General features: G+C 36.5%; 1 protein-coding gene across 31 annotated transcripts in view; it reads right to left on the reverse strand.

The window, feature by feature from the left end:
* Positions 1-5689: 5689 nt before the first annotated feature.
* Positions 5690-23118, reverse strand: part of Nrxn1 (neurexin 1) — a 1158653-nt gene continuing 1141224 nt past the window's right edge. For all 31 annotated transcript variants that reach the window (XM_052186621.1, XM_052186620.1, XM_052186611.1 and 28 more), the window contains one exon: positions 5690-5997. In XM_052186621.1, coding sequence (XP_052042581.1) covers positions 5690-5997 — 308 coding nt within the window. The remainder of the gene's footprint in view (positions 5998-23118) is intronic.

The following is a 23118-nucleotide window of genomic DNA, read 5'->3' on the forward strand; positions in this document are numbered from 1 at the left end:
CAATAACTTGAAAGAATTCAGTAAGCTTAGAATGTCTATATTTTTAATAAAATACAAACCATAATTTTAAGGTTGGGGAAGAGAAGGCCCAAGCAGGATTGAGTAGAGGTTTATAAAATTTGAAAGGCTATCATGTGGGAGTGAGGGATGTTCTGTGTGGTACAAAGAGCACTAGAAACAAGGCACACCATCATGCAAAGCTGTATATAATCAAGCATAATTATTCACTAGTGAAAAACACAGCGTTGCAAAGAAATGATTCTTCTTGTAGACATGGCTGGATAAAGAATGTTTGGTCTGGGGTGCCACAGAATTGTCTTTATTGATAGAAATATAAATATACAACTTAAAATAATTTTAATCTTAGATCAACAATTTTATGACAGTCATACTAAAGCCCTAGCATGTTCTACCTGTTAGAAAGGTAAGCAATGTTTCGGTTTTAATCAAATACTCTGTATAAAACATCTAAATTATTTTTTGTTGTTTTTGTTTGGTGTTATTTTGGTTTAGTTTTGTTTATTTTTAAAGATTTATTTATTTATTTTATGTATATGATTTATACTGTAGCTGATTTCACCAGAAGAGAGCATCAGATCACATTACAGATGGTTGTGAGTCACCATGTGGTTGCTGGGAAATGAACTCAGGAACTCCTGGAAGAGAAGTCAGTGTTCTTAACCACTAATCCATCTCTTCAGCCCCCTTTGTGTATGTGTGTGTGTGTGTTTGTTTGTTTTTGTTGAGTTTGGTTTGGTTGTTATTGTTTCTACCTTCAAAATCCTATAGGTTGATCCATTTTATTTCTCAACTAACTAAATTTTGAATCAATTCCTACAGCTAGTAATTTTCAAATCTAGACTTTAGGCCCAGATTTGTTGTAAATTTTGTGTTAGTAATAAATTATTATTGAGGTATTTTAATGTAACTGTAGAGCATTGTTGTAAACAGTTACCTTTCAACTGAGCTTATTTCTGCACTGTTATATTGATACTATCAATATCCCTTCTTTTCCAAAGTGTTGTATTGTTCAGTACATTTTACTCAGTGGAGAAACCCTTACCGTTTTTTTCCCTGAAGGTGAAATTCAGATGGAGGACATTAGAAGCCATTTGAATGTTCTTGTTTTTTTTTAATCTCAAATTGCTGTATTGTTTGGACAGTCAAAAAAGGAGTACTTAACACAATTACAATCTAAGCAGATTTAGAATAACTAAACCTCTTTGAGGAAAGAAAATGCACCAGAAAGAGATCAAAGGTGCCTACTGTCAGGAAATCATCAAAACAGTGGCCTAGTCTGAATGGCACTGGGATTATCTTGATTGTTCACTGATATAGAATGACTAGGCCATTGTGGGTAACTCTATTCTCTATGCAGGAAATCCTGAACAGTGTGTAAGAGAAAGCTGGCTAAGAGAAAACAAGCAAATAAAAAATATGTATATGTGCTTATTTCTCATTGCTCCTGATTGTGGATTTGATATAATTAGTTACTTGAATTCTTGCCTTGACTTCTTCTCAATGATGGACTATAACCTGGATGAAAACCTGAAACATGTCCTTTTTCCTCTTAGCTTTCGTTGTCAAGCGATTTTACCACAGTAGCAAATGAATGTAGATCAGGCTATGTACTAATTATAGCATTTATAGAGTTACAACCTTTGAAATGCCCTACATTTTTAAAGCAAGCTAAATGATATAGCCTTTAATTTAAACATTAAGGAAGTATGGGTTGTTTCTTCTATACACATCAAACTTGTAGATTAATATTAAGAAAAATGATAAAAAGTTTTATTACAATATATTAATAACTACCAAAGTATGTTGCATTAAAGTTGAAACTCATTGTTTTGAAATGGAGAAAGTGTCTCATGATTTTATTACTGGAATGTTGTTTCAAAAGACCCAAGGTATTAAAATAACTAATTAAAATAATTAATAATAATTGTTGGATTGAAAGTTAGTGATGGGCCATATAGTTGCCACAACAGTATTTTCTTTTATGAAAACTGAGCATAACCTTTATATAGAAATTACTTATATGTATGTCAGGATTTGGTAAAGATTTTTTGTGTCTTTTCATTTTGCATGATTTTTAAATAACAATCTTAACAATGTTTCTGTTTTCTCAGGGCCTTAATTCCTACAAGAGTCACTATTGTAGTTATTATCATCTTTCCTGTGCATTTACTTGTACTAGACACATTAGTTCATAGTATCATTACCATTTCATAACTCTGATATTATTCTTAGTATAGGCAAGAGAGAAGGAATAGGGAAATCATAGCTAATGAGACATTCTTTAGTTAACTACAGGTGTATTTAACTTTAATTCCATTGTAACTTACATGGAGAGTGTATTTATGACATCAGCATATATTCGTATTATTCTCTGCTAGTTCTGTAATTTTCCATGAGAGCTACATGGAATACCTGCATCTTACTTGTACAGGCAGAGGGACTGAGTAGTAAAATTCGGAAAGTGAAAGGGGTGTGGCGTCATCTTTTCCTGTGTGTGTCTAGAGATAAGATTTCCTTTCAAATGCAGTCTTCTTCACTGCTATATTCAGTGGCAAATTGGAGTCAAGTGCAATTTTTAAAGTCAATAAAACACAGTTGTATTAAGAAATATTTTATTAACAAAACAGTAAGTTCCACTTGCTTAGCATTTCCAATAATGGATAAATTGGCCTTGCAACAGAAAAACAAAACAAAACAACCCCCTTAGATATTCAGTCACTCGAAGCACTAGAAGGGTGTGATTGAAGTGACCTTTTGTTGACTTCTTAGGGATGAGCCACCTCACACATTGTTGTAGTCATCGTTTTTGTTTGTTTGTTTGTTTTTAAAGGCAACATATTACAGGGATAAAAAAAGAAGCATACTCAATCAGAAAAGTTACAATCAAGAGATGTAGTCAGTTTATGCCAGGTAGTGTGAAAACATCTGTGACTTGCAAGTGACACATGGAACCTATATTTAATATAAAGATACTTGGATTGGATTCAAGTCTTTTGCCTTCAAAACTTCAGCATCCTCTCTTTTCCTTCTCCATTCAGGGTTGGGGGGAACCTGTTAAGTTTTGTGTAGGTCAGTAAAATTAGATATATATTTTTACCAGCACTATCAGTTTTTATCAGTGTGTGAGATTTTGAAATTCTTGCTGGGAAGAAACACTGAAATCAGTTAAAAACAGCAAGCCTCCCAGATAGACTATTTAAAAAGTTACAATTCAATTTATTTTCCCACCATCTTTTAGAATCTGTTCAGATGAAATTAGTTTGTGTTAGTTAAATAGATACAATGTAAATTGGTGGTCTTATGTTCCTTTTTATTTCTCTGGCTTTCCCTGAGTAAGACTGAATGAGAGGGGTGGGGGAAAAGACTTGTGAGATCTTTTAACCTGGCAAATTAAAAATATATGAAGACTTGAAACAGAAGAAATGGGTACTGAATTTTAACTTCGTGTCATGTATTTTTTGGGTGATGAAGAAGATCCCTTAAGACTTATAAAATTTCTTGGCAGCTGTACCTCATTGTGATTTGCTATGATGTATTTCTAAGGTAGTGTTAAGTATGAAATCCAGGCCACTTATCGGCAGGTTTTTCATCAACTAAAGTATCATAAAAGATGTTCTGCATTTTTTGCCTTGCTGATTAAAGTAGATTATAATGGTATTTTTCTTTTTTCTTTTATGAAAACTAGTATTATTCTTTGAGATGTTTATATCATGTGATCAATTTTTACAGAGGCATCACCCTGCAACCTAAGAATTATTTTCTCACATTGATTATTTATTGCTATGAACATCATTCAAACAATATGCAAAACAAGTGTGTAATCTATACTTCACTAGTACACAGTGTATGTTAAACTAAAACTATGTTTAAGTATATAGATGTAAACCAGAAAAGTTAAAATTAAGTCAATAGTCAACAAATATAGAATGATTTTTAGTGGGTAGTAATACAGAATCAAAAATTAATGAGAATACTTTTTTAGTTGAGAAAATGCTTACTTTCCATAAAGCTTGATCACACACACCATGTTCAGAGGATAGATATAATATTATGGGAAAAAGTGTTCCATTGCAGCAGCCAGAGTTCACCAACATTGTTTATATAATGCCTGTAGAGTGATGAATATTTATGCAGCCATGTATGGTGATGGTTCTCTTTCATTTAAAATAAATGGTCCATTTTACTAGGGACTAAGAACTCAAAGTTTCCTGGAATTGGGATCTCAATGAAGCAAATCACCCATTTGTTATAATACCTTGGCACAACTGTCTTCCTTCACACTTTCAATTTGTTAGTATTTATGTGTTTTGATATTCCATCATATTTGATGGCTGCCTGTGTGTGTGTGTGTGTGTGTGTGTGTGTGTGTGTATGTGGTGTGTGGTGTGTGATGTGTGTGTGTATGTGTGTGTGCATGTGTGTGAATGTTAAACATATATAGAAATATGAGTATTTGGGAAGGAGAAAGGTTTATATGATACTTAGGTATATATTTCACCTTCTAATTCACACCTTTCATACAAATACTAAAACTTAATGCAACAGAATGAAGGCTATATATGTAAGAAAAGAAGTAGCTGAGTCTTTTTATATACATTCATACATATCTTTCTTAGAATAAACACTACACTGTAATTTTTGTTTAAAAAAGTAAGTAATTGTGGCAATTTATAATGGTGGCAAAAAAATCTGTCTGAAATAATTGTTGCTCCGATGTCATAAACCTCCCTATACTTAGCAACACTTATAACATTGAATTTACCAAAAATGGCAGAAGAGCAGAGATATATTTTGCATTTTCTATACAACAGGCTATAAAACGTCACTTATCACAGTCCAGAAAGCACACAGAGATGGGTTTATATAAACATATGTAATAACATAGTAAGCGCGCATGAAAATTTCCCAATGATTGCATCTATGCCCTCTCATTTTTGTTTTGAAATTTTAGTGTGAAAATGTGCCTTATATTTCACATTTTTGAAAATAAGGCCTCCATACATTTTTAAATTATTATTCTCTCACAAACAGAAAGGGGCGTTTTAACGCGTTCCTGCATAAGTCTTCAAAAAAAGCCAGCACTTTGTCTCAAATGCAAGTTCCAACCCCTGCTGCAACTGCGCCCGCTGACCAACTCCTCATAATCTGCAGATGGTCCCACAAGAAGACTTCTTCTCTGGCACGCCCACTGACTGGCTCTTCAGGAAAGCGCTAGCACTTTGGCTGAATCCAGGATCATAGGTAGCTTCTTTGTGTGTGTTGTGTTTTGTGTTGGTTTTGTGTTGTGCCTCGATGTAATACTCCTTTGCTTTATGAATGCGTGCGGTCCTCACCGTCTTTTAGAATGTTCCAGCAACATAAAGACAGGCAGAGTAAATGAAAACACTGTGATGTTAGGGAATTTTATTGGCCCCTGTTTTTGCTTTTGTTTTAGTATTTTTTCCTTCCCTTCTTCTCTCTTTCATTTCTTTTTTTTGTATATTTTTTTTTGAGAAACAAGAGCATAAGATACTTGTTTGTTTGTTTTTTTTAAAAAGTTTTCCCTCCTGATTGCATTCCCTGTCTTCTTTTGTCTGTGCTTCATAAAAAGGAAAGTAAATAAGTTTATATTATGTCTCAGATAAAATGAAGACTATTTCTATACAAGTGTCCTTTTCGAATCTTGAGATCAGACATAATACTCCTTATCCTTGTTCTTCTTGTTTTTGTTGGCGCTTTTCGCACTGCTGGGTTGCTTCTCCTTGACCACAGCCCCATTGGACTGTGCTGAGTTACTGATGTAGTTTCGACTCTCATCCACGTGGTATGACCCTTCATCCCGGTTTCTGTACTTGTACATGGCATAGAGGAGGATGAGGATGCACAGAGCCGCGGCTGCGACAATCCCCACCACCATGCCAGTGGTACTGCTGGACTCCCGTATCACCTCCGCAGAGCCTGGGTATGGTTCGCGGCCGCCCACTCTGGTGGGGTTGGCTGTAGGAAACAAGATGAAAACAAAGTGATTATTGAGTTTCCTGAACACCAGCAAACATGTTAACTTAAGCATCAATTTCAGAGCCTGGTGGAACAACACCTACTGCTTTACAGAGTGTTATATCACTAAATAAAGCATTCTCCCTCTTATGGCCAGTACATTGTTAGGGACTAAATCCAAGTTCAGAGGGAGGCAGATACTGCCATCTATATTTCTATTCTTCTGACAGATGAACTTAGTTAACACCACAGCTCCAATAAGTTCTATAGGACCATTTTCATATCAGGTGAGACATCAGAAACCCAACATTAGACAGTCCTGTTGAAGGAAGTTGATGAGGCTTCTGGACACTTAGTGCTAACTGTGGGCTCATCGGGACTGCTAAACAAGAGATGTCTTTACAATTCACTCCACTGTGGGATGTACATGGAACCAAACAATAAAATAATCCAAACATTTCTGCATAGTCCAGTTGTATGTTTTTTAAATTTTATTTTTATTTGGGAATGTGTTTTTCTCTCTCTCTCTGTCTCTCTCTGTCTCTCTGTCTGTCTGTCTATCTGTCTCTCTCTCTCTCTCTCTCTCTCTCTCTCTCTCTCTCTCTCTCTGTGTGTGTGTGTGTGTGTGTATCTGCATGTGGTTATGGTAGACGATGCCAAAAGCAATAGTTTCCACAGACTTGAGGTTACAAGGAGTTGTAAAACAGTTGACCAGAGTGCTAGGAACCAAACTCACAACCTTTACAGTTATAATGCATGTTCTGAAGCACAGAACATGTGTCTAGCCCCCATTGCCTGCATTATAAAATATAATTGCAGATACCTGATTGTAAATAAAAACAGAACTCTTTTCCTTTACGAAAATTCATTCGTTTAGTAAAGACACATGTATCTATACATTGGCAGTGAGCTAGTGATCCTAATGCCTGCATAGTATATGCCTGCAATGAATACTAGCATTTAGCAGCTTTGGGGAAGAATATAGGAATGTAACCTTTCAAGGTTGGTTTTGGGACAAATTTCATAGTGCAACTAATTAAAGAGGCAAGAGTAGAACACTTGCCTGGTGTGTTGGCTGCAAAACCCTCAACCAGACTTCTCCAAGTAGAGGGCAAGTCCTCTCTTGGGTATAAGTGATAGACTATAGGATGCCCAACGTCTTCTCGAAGGCACAGGAGGGCACTAAAGTTGCCCACAGAACATTGAAAAGCCTCTTGGGATGCAGTACTAAGAGTATGAAAACAATGGATATCTTTGTGCTTCCTGCCTCCAAAGCATGGAAGTCATCGAACAATGACTCTGTCCTTGACTCCTGACCATTTCCCCCATAGCTTTTTACTTTTTGTTTCTTTTCTTTCATTCTCCATTGTTTACGTTATCCTACACAGGGAAAAATAAATAATTACTTTTCGGCTGTAGTGGGTTAAGAACGCTGTAACTTTCAGAAGTGTGCACATTGCTTTTATGCAATTTCAAGATTCCAAAAATATATTGAACATGTTTTTGCACATACATATTTGAGTGAACATGTTTCTGCCCTGATACCTGTTAATTTCTTGGAAACATTTACTAATGCACAAAGCCCTCCTTTGAAAACCCACTTTACAGGTGGGAAAGATTTCTTCAAAGATAAAGACATGCAGATATGACCTGTGACACACCTGATAAAAGGTAAGTACTTGCTTTTGCAAGTTGTCATCTGACCTCCAAAAACTCACTGTCACTTACATGAGCTTATACACAAAATGTAATAAAATCTTTAAAAAGAGAAACTATATTTGCAAACATCACTGACATTTCTCCTCAATAAATATAGGGCTTTTGCTGTTAGTTTCTTTTTTTTTTCCATCAAATAATGCCTCTTCAATATAGTTGCTTATAAACCCTTGGTTCTCAGTCTCAGCGCAGCAAGGAGCTTGGCCCTGTGTGTATATAATGGAGAATCAGCCTATGCTGATTGTGCCAATGTTTTACAAAAGGCCTTGTAATGCTAAAAGCCTCCCAGTTGTTTCTGTGGCTAAGGTGGAGAGGAACAAAGACTATAATCCACACTATTTGATTACAGGAAGTTAATTTCTTCTCAAAGGCCTGCTGCAGTAACTGTCAGCACCAGGCAAACCAAAAGCGGCACTTTCTCTTTAAATATAGTCATCGTTGCCAAAGTGTGCCAATTAGCTCAGCTGCTAGCTTTACCTAAATGACAACTTTCTGTGTGTGCTTTTGGCACAGTGTTCTTTTATCCTGGTGTCTCAAGAGCTGAAAAGGTAATTGAATTTAAATGTTACCTAAATCATTTTATTCCTGTACCTGATGAAGGACTGCTGAAACGCACTTTCACAATAATCTTACTTTTTCAGAGGAAATGAAGGAATAATGAGCTAGATTCCTAATCATTTAGCTTATTATATTACATCTTCAGAGCTTGAATGGGATTCCAGGTTTAACTTCAATAACTAACAATGCATGTATGTGTGCATGCACAATTAGGACATGGTGCTAGACATTTTAATACTAGAATATTAATCTAATTCTTTCCTCAAATGTATCTGGCATGGCTTTAGAACACTGTGCAAACAGAGCTCAAAACAGGAATATGCTCACTCTGGAAGGAAATCACAGAGACACCAGCAAACTCTGAATTTTGCCCTATAAGCATTTGATAAGCATCTCTTGGTTAAGGAATATACTTTCCCATTCTGCAACACCAGCCAAAATGCTTAACTCACATGAGAGCTGAAAATAGTTCTGCCTAACCCACATAAAGAGATTCTAAATATCATAATTTTAAAATAACATAAAAACACTCTCCAGAAAACTAAAATCGAAACCAAATAAAAAAATCTTTTCATCCCTTTTATTTACATTAAAAAATTTAACCGCCATTAAAATAGGTATTGATAAAAAACTGCTTAGCAGTTCCCGTGTCTGCTTGACTAAACAATAATTCTCTTTATGTCTCAGATCTTTATCTTTCTTAAGGCTAAATGATATATCCATTAACTTTTGTTATATTGTCAAAGTAATTTATGTGTTAATGAGAAATCTCTCTCCTATAGATGTACAATAACAGGCTAAATAACTTTAAATACATTTATTAATTAAAAATATAGTCACTAGTGCTGTATTTTGATGATCACTGAAAAAAGCTGAGTATATTTCATATTAATTTGAATGTAGAAAATGTATGAATGATACTGAGGCTAAATTTCCTATTATATAATATATTTCAAAAATTCACAGAGATAGAAAGGCAGCCATATATTATCTACCTAAGACAGGCAATACAAGAAAAATGTTTTAACCAGAGGAATGTATAATTAATCCATATATTTCATGGGTTGAAGAATTTTGCAGTTTTCACACTTTATAATAAACATAAAATGCAACATTTCTAATGGTTATAATGATTAGTAAAACTCTTTTTTGAGCCCCGGTAAAAGCTGTATGAATGAACCTTGCTTTTATCCAATCTTCACTTTGTCACAGCATGTGACAGAAATACATGTTAAAAAAAAAAACAAATGAAAGCTGAGCAGTAATGGTACTGGCCTTTGATCCCAGCACTCAGGAGGCAGAAGCATGCGCATCTACACAAAGAAACCCTGTTTGTAAAAGCCAAATAATGATGGTGATGATGATAAGGACAAGGAGGAGGAGAAGGAGAGGAGGAGAAGGAGAAGGAATAGCATACAAACAAGACTTAAGTTTACCATGATCAAAATGAACTTTGATAAGAAGGTTCATATAGATTATTAGAGCTGGTTCCTCACATTGGCCTTAGAACACACATGGTCTACATCAGTGGTAAACTCCATGGGAGCCATGTTGGTCATAAAAGGAGCCAAGAAGTAGACATGATGTGGTATGACTAGAAATGGAAATGCATTAAACTTCAGTGGTTATATATATTTTACTTTAAGGCTAGGTGACCATTAAGGGGGGAAATGAGTAGGCAAGTCTCCAAAGTATTTACAACACGTTTGCCCTGACTCATAAAATTAAATAAACAAACAAATGCACGAATTACACCAATATATGAAAACATAATTCTAACTTCCTCATTACTTAGCCACAGTCTCTCCACTGTAGAAAAACATGCAGAATTACATTATCTCAGAGAATCAGCCAAAGCAAGTGTGAAATGCTTCTTCTACATGAGGTGAGAGATTATGCTGACTTTGATAGTAACACAAAGGCACTGGATTGTGGTTGGCAATTTAATCTAAATGACTGTGAGGATGTTGGTGGCACTGGTCAGAACAGATAGCCTTTACCAAGGCCAGGACCTCGCTGCCAGCTCTTTTCTGTCATATTTTCTTCTCAATGCTTCCTCAAAGCTGTGAAAAAAAGACTCTTGCAAAGGCCTTTACCTTAAAGGTCAAAGAACAGGTGGCTTTGAAATCTGTTCTCTTCCCTTCTTCACTGTTTCTTTCTCCTTCCTTTTTTTCTCCTCATCTCCCTTGTCTCTTCTGATCTCCCTCTACTGTCCTCCACTAAGACAATATCAAAACATTTTTGACATGGTCTGCTTTGGTTCAACACATTGATGAAGACTCTCATATGCCTTCTCCACACCTTTTGTTGTCTGATTAATATTGTGCACCTTACATGAGCACATCCCTTCCAGTGTAAGGAAGGCTAAAATATTTCTCTATCATTGTTCTCAGACTCACTCCAGCAACAGAAAACCCAAGTGATTTGTTATGTCAAAATAATATCTGTATTTGCCACTTAAATTTTTAAGTGATATTTTTAAATTTTAATTTATCTCTATGTTTGCTGCCTTCATGTCTTTCTTGGTGGGTCTTCTCTGCCTTTCTCTCCCAGGTCCTGACTTACCCCTTAGAATGGCCCTTGTGAGGGTATGTCTGGTGAGTCTTTCCCCATGGAGGAGAGGAAGCTGGTAAGTTGCAGATTTAGAGCTCAGTCTGTTGAGATTCTTGTACTGTTAAGCAAGATGCTAAGAAAATGGCAGAACTTATTGTCAGCCTGCTAAGTTCAAAGCACAACATAAAATACTCTTTATTGTCTAAAATGGGAACTGTCATCCTTTACCTGAATGATCTTTGTGTTTTATACTGACAGTTTAAAAGTCAACTTCCAATGTTATTTACAGGTAAAGTATGCCTTATCTAAACAAATGATATTGGTTTGCTTACTTTAAAACTTTCTACCCTGGCATGATAGTGTACACTTTAAATCTCTGCTCTATGGTGACAGTGACGGGTGGATCTCTGTGAATTCGTGGCTAGCCTGGTCTACACTGCAGGGTCCAGGCCAGCAAGAACTGTAAGGTAAAAACAAAGGAATAAAAAATGAAACAAAATCACCTCAAACCATTCTATGCAGATGGTGACATCACAGCAGGAAAGGTGTATTAAGGCAAGAAGCTCTGAATCAGCCTCTGGATTCCACTGGTAAGTCTGAATCAGTTATACTTTATATTATGAAAATCAAAAGCACAAAATTCACAATGGCTCTGTAAGATCATTCTGTTGTAAGCTAATTATTTTTCAAAGGCAAAGTTCTGAGAGTAAATAAAATTTTCCAAAATTGTTAGGTTACTATTGGAAATATTGGGCACCTTGGCTACTCTTTATGAGACTGGAAAAACAGCAATTACAACAACTCTTTTTCTCTCCCCTCTCTTTCTTTTGTTTTTGAGGCCAAATCCCATATTTCCCAAACTTGCCTCCAACTCTATAGTTAGAGCCAAGGCTAACACATTGAATTTCTGTCCTTCCTGTCTATACCTTTTACAGGCTGAGATAACATACATGAACTTCACACTTGGTCCATGAAGTTCTGAAGATTGACCCCAGGCCTTCCTACATGTTTAGCAAGCATGCAACCAACCAAGTCATATTTCATACCCTAAATATTCTTATTGAAAAATAAAATGGTGTGTAAGGGATGTGGGCTCAGAGATTGGGAGGGCATCCTGCTCTTAGGAAAGACCTGTGCATTTTTCCTATCGTCCTTATCAGATGTGTGACAACTGCTTGTGACTCCAGTTCTTATGTCCATCTTCTGGTCGCCACGGGTATCGCACTCAACTAGCATGTATACCCACAATTAATATACATTAAAAAATAAATAAATAAAGCTGGAAAAGAAAAGCTTCTTAAATGAGGCAAGAGCATGTACTAATTTATAAGTATAGGGATAAGTATTTCAAAGGTTGTTTAATACTTCATCATGTATATGTGTATGACATTCTCAAAGAATAAATGAAAAACAAAGCGACACTAGACATCCTGAAAGAGTCAGTGGTAGTATATAAGCTGTTATTCCATTATTCCTGAGGCCCCAGAGTTTTACACAATAGCAGTCAAATCAATAAAGTGAATAAAGTAGGAAAAAATAAAGCTAAAAATCCGATCTTCATCATTTTATTTTTCAAAAGAGAAATAAATGGTATGTAAGATTTCAATCCAAAAGACCTAGTCTGAGGTGGGTGGGTGTGTGGTTCTGTGGTAGTGGACAGGGACATTTTATATTTCCAACAATAAGTTTGCCAAGGCAGTGACATGCCATCACAAGATCTTTTTATCACTCAAATTGCCATTTTTATGAGATCATTTTGTACACATGAATGAGCAGTTCCTCTACTGTAATCTTATATTTATGTTGTTTCCAGAATTCTCTTTCAAGATAAGATTGTAGTTTCCAGGCTGGCTTTATTTCATCAATATACACTACCAATGTATAGTTTCATCATCAAGCATGACCCTGTCGCATCCAAGATGAAGCACGCGCCTCTCTGTTGACTGATGCCAGTGAACACACAGCATTTGAGCTTTAAGAAAGGTGGCAGTAAGAAATTGCCAGTCCTAAGGAATAATAAAGGGTAAAAGCATATCAGTGATAAAAATGGAATGTGATCTATATATACTTGGAAGAAGAATAGGATCACAAAACTCCAGACTATTCTACATATATCATTTTGGTAACAAGAATTATTAGGTGGCTATCTTACTCTGCCATGATCCTTTAAAAAAAAACACTGTTAGCAAGATGTATAGATTGGACTTTTTGTTTTTGTAAAGAATCTTTTAGTAGTCTTCCTGGTTTTATCATAGATCTAACTTAAAGTAATTACATCCACATTTTTATCTCTACCCCATTTAGGAAAATCACCTCTCTAAAATAATCTCACTGGAACAGATCTCCATACTGTGTCTTAGATATGGATGTTATTATAATTTGAGGCAGGCCTTAGAAATGGTTTCAGATTTATGGGGAAGATATTGCTTTTCCCACACTCCATTTCATTAATACTGTGAAAAGAAAATTGGAACTGCAGGCTCCTGGGGAGCTTGCCAATTGAGATTAATACAATTGTTTCTCTCTCTTATGTCTAACAACAACAAAATGGGGCTATTATTTTTCTCATTTTTGTCCTTCGTTATAAGGGTCTACATAAGCCCTCATGATGTGGTCAGTCTGAGGGCAGGAGACTTAGATACCACATTCACAGCAGGAAAGACACAGTAATGCACACAATATGTTTGAATTTCAACCTATGCTGGGGTTTTGTGAGAAATCATAGCTGTTCTGCATTTCCAATCCCTCTTGTTCGTCTATCTACCAATGTATCATGTCTTAAGTCTTCCACAGCTCACTCCTCATGTGTGGATAGGAGGAAGGGGGATGCAGGATGAATTTTGAGCTTCTTCAGTGAGTTAGAAATTCAGAAAGAATGAGGGATCAAGACAACACTAAAATCTGATTGAATATGGGCTATATGTTATTTTTCATCTGCTTATTTTCCAAACTGTCAAATTCCATGTTTAAAGAAAGGATTGGGGAACCACTATTCTGAGATCAAGAGGATGATTATCTTCTCTTGAAAGCCAGTGTTTATATGAATAAGGATGCTAGGCAGTGTTTGGTGTGTGCCTTTATGATAGTCACCACTAAGGTAGGGTGCTGCCACAATTGGTTTCTCATGAGAAAGACAGAACAGTGAAAGACTATATCCTTTATGACTTTTCATGCATGTAAGAGGAATAAACACAAAAGCATACCATTTTATGTAGGGGAGACTATAAGATCAAGGTATTTTCAGACTTCTGTATTTATAAACTCTATGTTCATAACTTCAACCATTTGCCCTCTTACAGAATCTTTGTATGGCAATTAAATCCATTTAATTATATTAAAATACTTGAAAACATCATGGTGTACATAAACATACAAAACATCTAGCTCTCATGGTCCTTGGCGGTTCATTCATAGCTGCCTATTCAATTTTGCCATTTATTTATTTACTTAGGCAGGTACAGCCATAGCACTATTGCTATTCCCAAGTCCCCACATGTAAAAGAAATTTCTACTTCTCTATTTCCCACAGGCTCCTTTTCTTTCTTTCTGTATAAATAGTATGCATTTATCTTTGATGACGTGTGCTCTAAGAATTGCCCCTCTGGGTGCAATTATATAGTAATCTATAGCTAAGTTCCAAGGACAGGTTGGGATAGTACATAACCAAGTATCTTTGATGTATATTTTCTAACAGATTATGGGAAGAGATTGTTGCAAGTTGGTCAATGTTTATGAATGAATTATGGCAAATATTACCATTAAGGAACTATGAAAGAGCTTTCATTTCAAAGTTTTGAGGGACAGAGTTAAGCAAGTAGGCAAAGCTCTGGCACTAATATTGTAGATTTCCATATACTTCTGAGAGAATCTCACTATAAATGTGTGTGTATGTACCTATGCATGAATCTGTGTGTTTGTGATGTGTGTGAGTCTGTGTGTGTGTATATGTTAGTCTGTGTGAGTGTGTGTGTGTGTGTGTGTGTGTGTGTGTGTGTGTGTGTGTGTGTGTGTATAAATACATGGAGGCTCTGGCTGACCTAGAATTCACTCAGTAGCTCAATCTGCTCTTGAGGTCATGATCCCTTGCCTCAACCTCCTGAGTACTGTGATTACAAGCACTGGATGCTTCCAAACACAGCATATTGTCTTGCAAGATGGGTCAGTGGATAATGTATTTGGCATGTATGAAGCCATGTACCAGGAAAAAGAGAACTAAGCACACAAAGTTGCCCTTTGACCTCTGTATGTGTGCAGCTGTGGGCACATGCTCATATATGCATTATAAACACACAGGTGCAAACATTCAATAAGAAAGCTTTTTAGGAAGGTATACTTTTCCTTCTATACATCCATAACCTCCACTTCCTATACTACCTAACATAAAAGTGGACAGTTAGAAGAACTGGGATCAACAGTCATTCACACAAACACCACACTGCTTTGTCTAAACTTCCTAATACATTGCTTAATTGTGGTTTCTGAAGTCACTCAGTCATTCAGTTAGCCCAGTTAGCAAGTTCACTTAACCAACTGGGACCCTCATTTATGGCCTCAGATGTGACATGCAGCGGGTTGTAGATGATAGTTGACAGAACACTGTGAGCTGTGCTTATCAAGAAGGCTGAGCAACTGCAGATGTTCAGAGCTCTTCTCAGACCTGGAACTGTGCTGGAATGAGAGTGGTAAGCAGGTGCTGTTGAACTGAAGTTCCTTAACCGGCAGTTGAACAAATGGCACGTGGTGGCTGAACACAACAGTTTCCAGCTTAAGGTGCCTGGAGTGTTTCAATATGACGTTCACTAAGATGGATTGCATTTAAAAGTACAAAGGGACAGGACATAGCTGTTAATATGTAGATAATACTCTTTATCTCTGATTTCTTCTTTACTTCTTCATAACAAAATCCTTTCTCTTCCTATAATACCCAGAAATTCGTGGACCTAGAAATTATCATCTATCTCATGCAAACATCAAAGGATCCCACCAAGTCCCAATGCCTGGAGCCAGAAATGCATGAAGAACACAATCATCAGTAGACATAGGGCACCATGAAAAGAGAGCACAGCGCACAGCGGATGTGAACACATGTGCTTGGGTATGTGGACATTGTAACACTTCTCCCAGCTCCCTGATGGAAGGGGACAGCTAACATTTTGTTTTACATAATTTTTATAAGTAAAGGCAGAATTCTGAAAATAAACTTCATGGCCTCCTTCCCCAAACTTCAGATGTACTTTACATAAATATGCAGTAATAGCAAAGCCTCTTATCTTCCACCCCAAAGCATCCATGATAGATATTTCTAATACTATGCAGTCATTAGCAGATGCTCAATGCAGCTCCAATCATGCTTGTTTCACTGTAAAACATGAATTTATTTTCCTATTTTACTAAGCAAACAACTTTTGCCTTTCCTAGTTATTGCTAACAAGGCTCACTCCTGTGCTCTCTGTACATATTATGGGATTTATTTCCCACATGCTAGAGCTCTGCAGCTATGGGCATTAGAGGAAAGGAAATAGTTTCAAAGAGCTTAGGTAATTTAGGCTTCCTAAGCCTGAGGCCTGTGACTATTACACTTTCTTCTGTTTAATGCATCTACACACATGATTGCAGAGTAATCTGTTGTCATTTTGTGCTTGAGCAGTTGCTACACAGAGCAGCAGGCAGCTGCTCTAAGCAGCTTTGTGCTACTGCCTCTCCTGGTGACATTCTCTTCTCCTCTCATAGGCCACCTGCCCTTGGAGGCTGAAGTTTTGCATGATCTCTGAACGGCCCATATATAATACAGATGGAGTAAGATAATTAAGGATTAAGGATTAATTTCTAGTCTGAAACATGTGCTTGACTTGGTAAAAGAGTGGTGGACAATATATCCTTGGCCAGTTCTACGTAGTTTCCTCAGAACATGATGGTGACACTTGAACTGTAGAGCACCGAGGGTAACTATGAGATTCAGAGAAGTCAAGATAGCAAATTGTCAACTGCTGTGAAATGATCAAAGGTCTTTACAAAAGCACGATGGCCTAATTATTTTCTCCATGGTTTTCTTTCAAGAAATGATGCTTCAGCAGCTGTCTCAACAACTAGGCGGTCTGTAGTAGACAGCACTATCCATGTTTGCTTAGCTGTAGCAGTGATGATTAGAGACATTTTCTGTGTGGGGGCAGTTGGGTTTGAGCATTTCCCTTCTATATTGTGCTGTGTTGCTTCAAATTAGTAACTGTAGCATCTAGGTGGGGCATAAGTTTGCTTAACTGAGAAACATCCTGTCTTTAATAGATCAGCATTCCTTGGGCATTTTTATGGGAGTGGATTACCCCATCTTTTATATTTTTATTTTGATAGTCTATATTTTTAGATATTCAGAAAAGAATTATCTATGACTATTCTTTGGTTAACTATCTGGTAGGACCTACTGTCTTGGAAGTAAGTACATTTTTGATTAGGATTCAGTTTCTCTCTAAAACTTTCCCCTCTCTTTTCTCTCCTGATGTGAAAGTCCGTAATATGATCTGGGTGAAATCCAGGGGAGAGTCTTTCTTGTGAGTGCATGCAGAGTCTAAAGTATCCCACTTCCTGCCGAGGGTGTCTATAAAACATTCTTTGAAGCACCAGGCTTCCTGGGTATTAGAATAGAGTGAAGGTCTCTTGATTTAGAACTGGGAAGGGGTGGCATCTCTATATATTCAAGTAACAGAGATATTGTTGGCTCAATTTTCTTTTATTGGGAAATTATCATATTCCATTTTTGTTAAAGTATAATAATAGCCAAGGTAAAAAAATCAGAGTTTATTATAGGGAGGCCTATCAGGACTAGGCTAGGAAAACATGTCAGACCAGAACTCTTACAGTGGCATGGGTAGCAGGGATTGGATCTTGGGTGGGTGGAGATGACCAATAAGGTGTGCTAAATCTCTGAATGTATTAGCTTTCTTCCTCTCTTTCTCCCTTCTTCCTTCCTTCCTTCCTTCCTTCCTTCCTTCCTTCCTTCCTTCCTTCCTTTCTTCCTCTCTTTCTCCCTTCCTTCCTTCCTTTCTTCCTCTCTTTCTCCCTTCCTTCCTTCCTTCCTTCCTTCCTTCCTTTCTTTCTTTCTTTCCTTTTTTCCTTTCTTTCTTTCCTTTTTTCCTTCCTTCCTTCCTTCCTTCCTTCCTTCCTTCCTTCCTTCCTTCCTTCCTTCCTTCCTTCCTTCCTTTCTTTCTTTCTTTCTTTCTTTCTTTCTTTCTTTCTTTCTTTCTTTCTTTCTTTCTTTCTTTCTTTCTTTCTTTTGTTTTCTTGTTTGTTTTTGAGACAGGGTTTCTCTGTATAGTCCTGGCTGTCATGGAACATACTCTGTAGACCAGGTTGGCCTTGAACTCAGAAATCCACCTTCTTCTGCCTCTGCCTCGCAAGTGTTGGGATTAAAGGCATGTGCCACCACTGCCTGGCTCTCAAAAGCTCTTTAGGGAAAAACCCTAGGTTTCTTTTCTTCCCAAAATAAGAATAGCTGATGATGTGTACATTTTTCCCATGGCAATAGAACAATATCAAGCTGAGGTGCAGACCTTGTCTTACTGAGTTGTAGTGTTTCTTAAGCAAAACCTATACAGTGGTGAACTTTAGAAGGGCTTTATGAAGACACCTTGCTAGATGCAAAAATGCCCACTCCTAAAATTTCCTTTAAGTTAGGAAAGCAGATTTGTTCCCATTGATTGTATGATTTACTTCTTTTTTGCTATTTTTTTTTACTTATTTCCTATTTGTTTATGTACTCTTTGTTTGCTAGTACTCATAACAGCAATCTTCTATCAATGTTTACATGTAGCAGACTACAATAAGACCTTCACACTCTCAATCTTATTATTATCAGCACAATAATGAATCATATTGAATATTATCCATACCATTTTGCAGGTACTAAAAGTCAGGTACACAGGTTCAATGATCTGCTTTTGATGGCACATTAGGGGAATGAACTTAGATTTGAACTCAGATACCCAGATTCCCCAGGTTCATTCAATGAAACAAAAGTTTCTAGCATTTCCATATATAGTCAATACATACTTGTCTTTGTTTTAAAAAATGTTTGTTATTATTTTTAAATATGTTTGACTGTTGTACTGGTATTTTACACACATATTTTTTTTAAAGTGGACAATTTACCAAAGCCTTTCTTGTTTTGTTACTACTACCAGGCTTGTATACCAGTATATGACTGATGTAATAAAGATGACAGTGACCTCTTTAACACATAGGTGTGTAAAGACAAAGCCTGTGAGCTGGTGCCAAAGGCAACATTTGCTGCTCTTAGGAGCATATGAGCTGATGACAAGAAAGCACGTTGGCTCTTCACGGAGGCAGTATACCCCTGTGGAGCAGAACGCAGATTATGCTCACTTACCCCTCATAACATCTGAGGAAATGGAATTAATAAGGTACCACGAAACCCCACAGATAACAAACTTTGTTACCAAAATAGGGATTTGACAAATTACAATAGAACATGGCTTCTTTCTTCTAGGGATTTAGATTTTCAGGAGAGACAGACAGAGAATATATTTTTCTGACTGCATTATATTTCTCCTTTCTTGGTTGGTGAGTTTTTAGAGTGTGGAGATGCATGGCATTTTCTCCTTCCAAAGCACAGCAAGATACAAGTCTTCAGGAAGACTTTGTGGCAATTTAAGGTTGTTTTTTTTTTAATAAAGAGATATAAAACACGTTATTGATGCTTATATACTGGACATATTTTGGGTACTTAATAACTTATTCTGTGCCCCTTAGTGAACGTGGATTTTTATTTAGTGAAGTAAGTCACTGTACTGGTATATATATGCATATATAGTATTTTCAAGTGTAACCAAGTACTTGAACCATATATATTAACCATATATGTATAACACATACGTTAGTGTATATGGTAATTATCCAAGCAGCAAATCATGTGTTGGTTGACCCTTTTTATACATATTTTTTGACAATATCTCCTGTAACCCCTGTCAGTTTGAGTTTACTCTGCAATTCAGGATGACCTGGAGTGTCTGATTCTCCTGCCTCTTTTAAATGTTAATAAAGTTATCCTTGAGCTTTCTTCTCCGGGCAATTCTTCTATTAATCAGACTAGAAACTGAGAGGGGTCTCTAATTTCTCACATCTTCCCTGGCTACTGACATAATTTTTGGTGACTGGAAACCTAGGCAATTTACCTTGGGTTGATTCAACAACAAACAGGTTTTCTCCGGTGCTCTGATTTCTAACATTTCTTTCTATAGAGCACTTGAAATTCTAAATGCTTTCTCTGTTGTTTGATATGTAAATATTTCTTAAAGCCTCTCTCTAGTTTTCAGACCCCAGCCTATTTAAATGAAGGACCTAGGAACTACCATTTTGTAATTTAAACACCAAAGGAGGCAATGCTATCATTTTCCAGTTTCTTCTGGGAAGGCTCAGGCAGAGGGAAGGGAGGGAGCCCCATGAGTCAACCTATCTAAGGTATGAGCAAGACAAACTTCTTTTGGCTCAAACCATTGGCTCCAAACAATCACCTCACTCCCAATATTTCTATTTCTATAGTTTCTCTTAAAAACACTGCCTCCTTGCTTTGCACTCCCATAAATTCTGAGCTCAGACAGAATTCTAACACTTCCCCATTACAATAATTTGAAATGAGATTTCCTTGCAGCTTAACTTCCTTTAATATACATTTTTCTTCCAGCATACCAATTTTGAAAAGTGGGAATGATAAAGGGCAGGGTTTAGTTTAGAGTTAGTACAGTTGCCAAAGGTAAGAGTGGAGACTGCACATTGATCCCAGTCCAGGGAAGGGAAAGAGAGGTTGGTAGACATTTCAGGGAAAACAGGAAGGAAAGAGAGAAGGAAGGGTAAAGGGATCTAGATTAAGAACAAAATATGTCCCTTTCTTCTATGATGACCATATTCTGTTTACCCTAGTATTCTAGAGAATTAAATTTATATGTAATAAAAACAAAAAAGTCCACCAAATAAAAAATAGCCTTAGGCATGGATATTGAATTCTAATAACACATTCATCAGTGCCAACCTTGAGCTAACCATCCTGCATGATGCCTGGCCTCCTACAGTCTGGGCCTCATGACTTAGGAGACACACTAATATTCCTGAAAATGGAAAACTTTTTATTCTATTTTTCTGGCTGTAGCTCAAAATTCTCCATTTTAACAGCAATGTGTTGGGTATTATTGACTAATTAGGCTCACTTTTGAATAATTACATAATAAATAACCTACATTTAAATGAAGAACAAAATTATCTTCTAATCAGGCTCAAAAATATGGTCTAATAAATGATATATTCCTTTAAATGATAGAGATTACTTATTTAATGAAAAGATTCAGCTTGTTCAATATACATATTTTTATTCCTAATGGTTAATGGGATCAGTTCAATAGAAATTCTTTGATCTTTTCTCAAAATAGCATCCTGGAAAACCACTCAAAATTGCATAGTAATTGCAGCAAATTTTCCGTAATGAACAGTAATGCATGTGAAGAACCTTCTGCCATCAAATAAATTTATTCCAGAGAATTATTTAAATGAAAAATTTAAAAGCTATTCTGTATTTGTGAGGTTCCTAAATTTTATAAGCACAACCTGCATTTCAAGAAACCAAAAGCCCACTTTCTCTCAACTAGAATAGTCAGAAGGTTTTACCTATTAAACAATGTCTCCAAATCTCCCCAACTATGAGTTTTGTTAAACTTTGAAACAATTATATTTCTAAGGACTAAAAGCAATGGTGATCATAGGGTCATCTACATCTAAAAGACACTGTAATTACTCAAATATTTGAGTCCCAGACTATGAAATGTAACTGATGTCCAATCACAGTCTGTTTACAGTTGTTGACAGATCATCTCCACTCCACTGTCTCAGACAAACTATAAAAGATCTCTGGCACATGCACACACACACATACACACACACACACAGATACACACACACACACACACACATGCCCGCGCACGCACACACACACACAATGAGAGGGAAGGAGGGAGATTGAAAGAGAAAGAGAGAGAGAGAGAGAGAGAGAGAGAGAGAAAGGCTTTTCTTTGTGTCCAGTGAAACAATCAGTTATCCATCCTTAAAGAGATTTGTTACACTATCCTCACTACTATAAGTATAAGAGCATTTTCTAAATACATTGGAGGAAGGAGGAAGCTAAATTTGTTTTCTTGGGATTAAATTGAAGTTATTCACCAGGAAGCTTCCACACCAAAAATCGATCATTATTTTCACTGAAGGTCTTAACTATGGAAATCACACTTCCAGATTTCACCTATGAATATGGAGAAGGTATTCTGTTCAAAAGAGTACATAAAATGAACACGAATGGATATGATCTAAGAATTTAAGTGAGTTTGTTAACTAAGCAAACCTGAAATAAAAACGTGTCAGAGAAATCCATTTCACTAATGCTTATTTTTCTAAAAGGGACTTGCATACTTGTAGTATAATAAAAATAACAACAGGGAACACTCAAAAACACATACTAGATCAAGCCATTGCCCTTCAAAATACTTCCTGCAGAATCTACCCACTCTAAAAGGCACATGTCTTGGATGAGGGGAAAGCACAATAGTTACAAGTGGGTTTCTGTTTATTTTTTTCCCAAAGGAAATCTACATTGAAAGTAATCCATCTATCAATGTCCCTGCACATAAAGATGGCAATTTTGGGCATGGATGGCCTGTGACCGGTGGAGGCATTAGATGCCAGCCTGACGAGAGGATTCTGTCAGCTGTCTTACATTGCCTGCCTGCTCCTCTTTTGTATTCTAAACCCTGACTGTACTGGTAGAGCTATCATCCTATTCTAACCACGCAGGACAGTGTGGCTGGAATCAATTGTAATTGAGTTCCATGTGTTCCCACCCAGGGGGTTGTCCCTGATCTAGTTTCAACATGCTCTGCTCCCATCAGGAGGTCCGAGTGGCTTCATCAGTTGCCCTTCTGTTTCAGCCAGAAAAAGTAACAGCATTATGTAAAGGGGAAAAAATAGCATGGATATTACTTTTATAGAAATGAATTGGAAAAAAAGTAAAAGCTGCCATTCGTGCTCGATGTTATTCCAGGCATTGCAATAATTATCTTAAATACATTCACTTTTATTGCTTGAAATGCAAACAAACAAATAAACAAACAAAAAACCAAAAACCAAAAAAACCAATACAACAACAACAGCAACAACAACAACAAAAAAGGTCATAACCTAATGCCTTAGAAAAAGAATTTGAAAAATCAGAGAAAAAAAATAAAGAAAAAAAGTACAAAATGT

The sequence above is a fragment of the Apodemus sylvaticus genome, chromosome 6, assembly GCF_947179515.1.
Source record: "Apodemus sylvaticus chromosome 6, mApoSyl1.1, whole genome shotgun sequence".
Lineage (NCBI taxonomy): Eukaryota > Metazoa > Chordata > Mammalia > Rodentia > Muridae > Apodemus > Apodemus sylvaticus.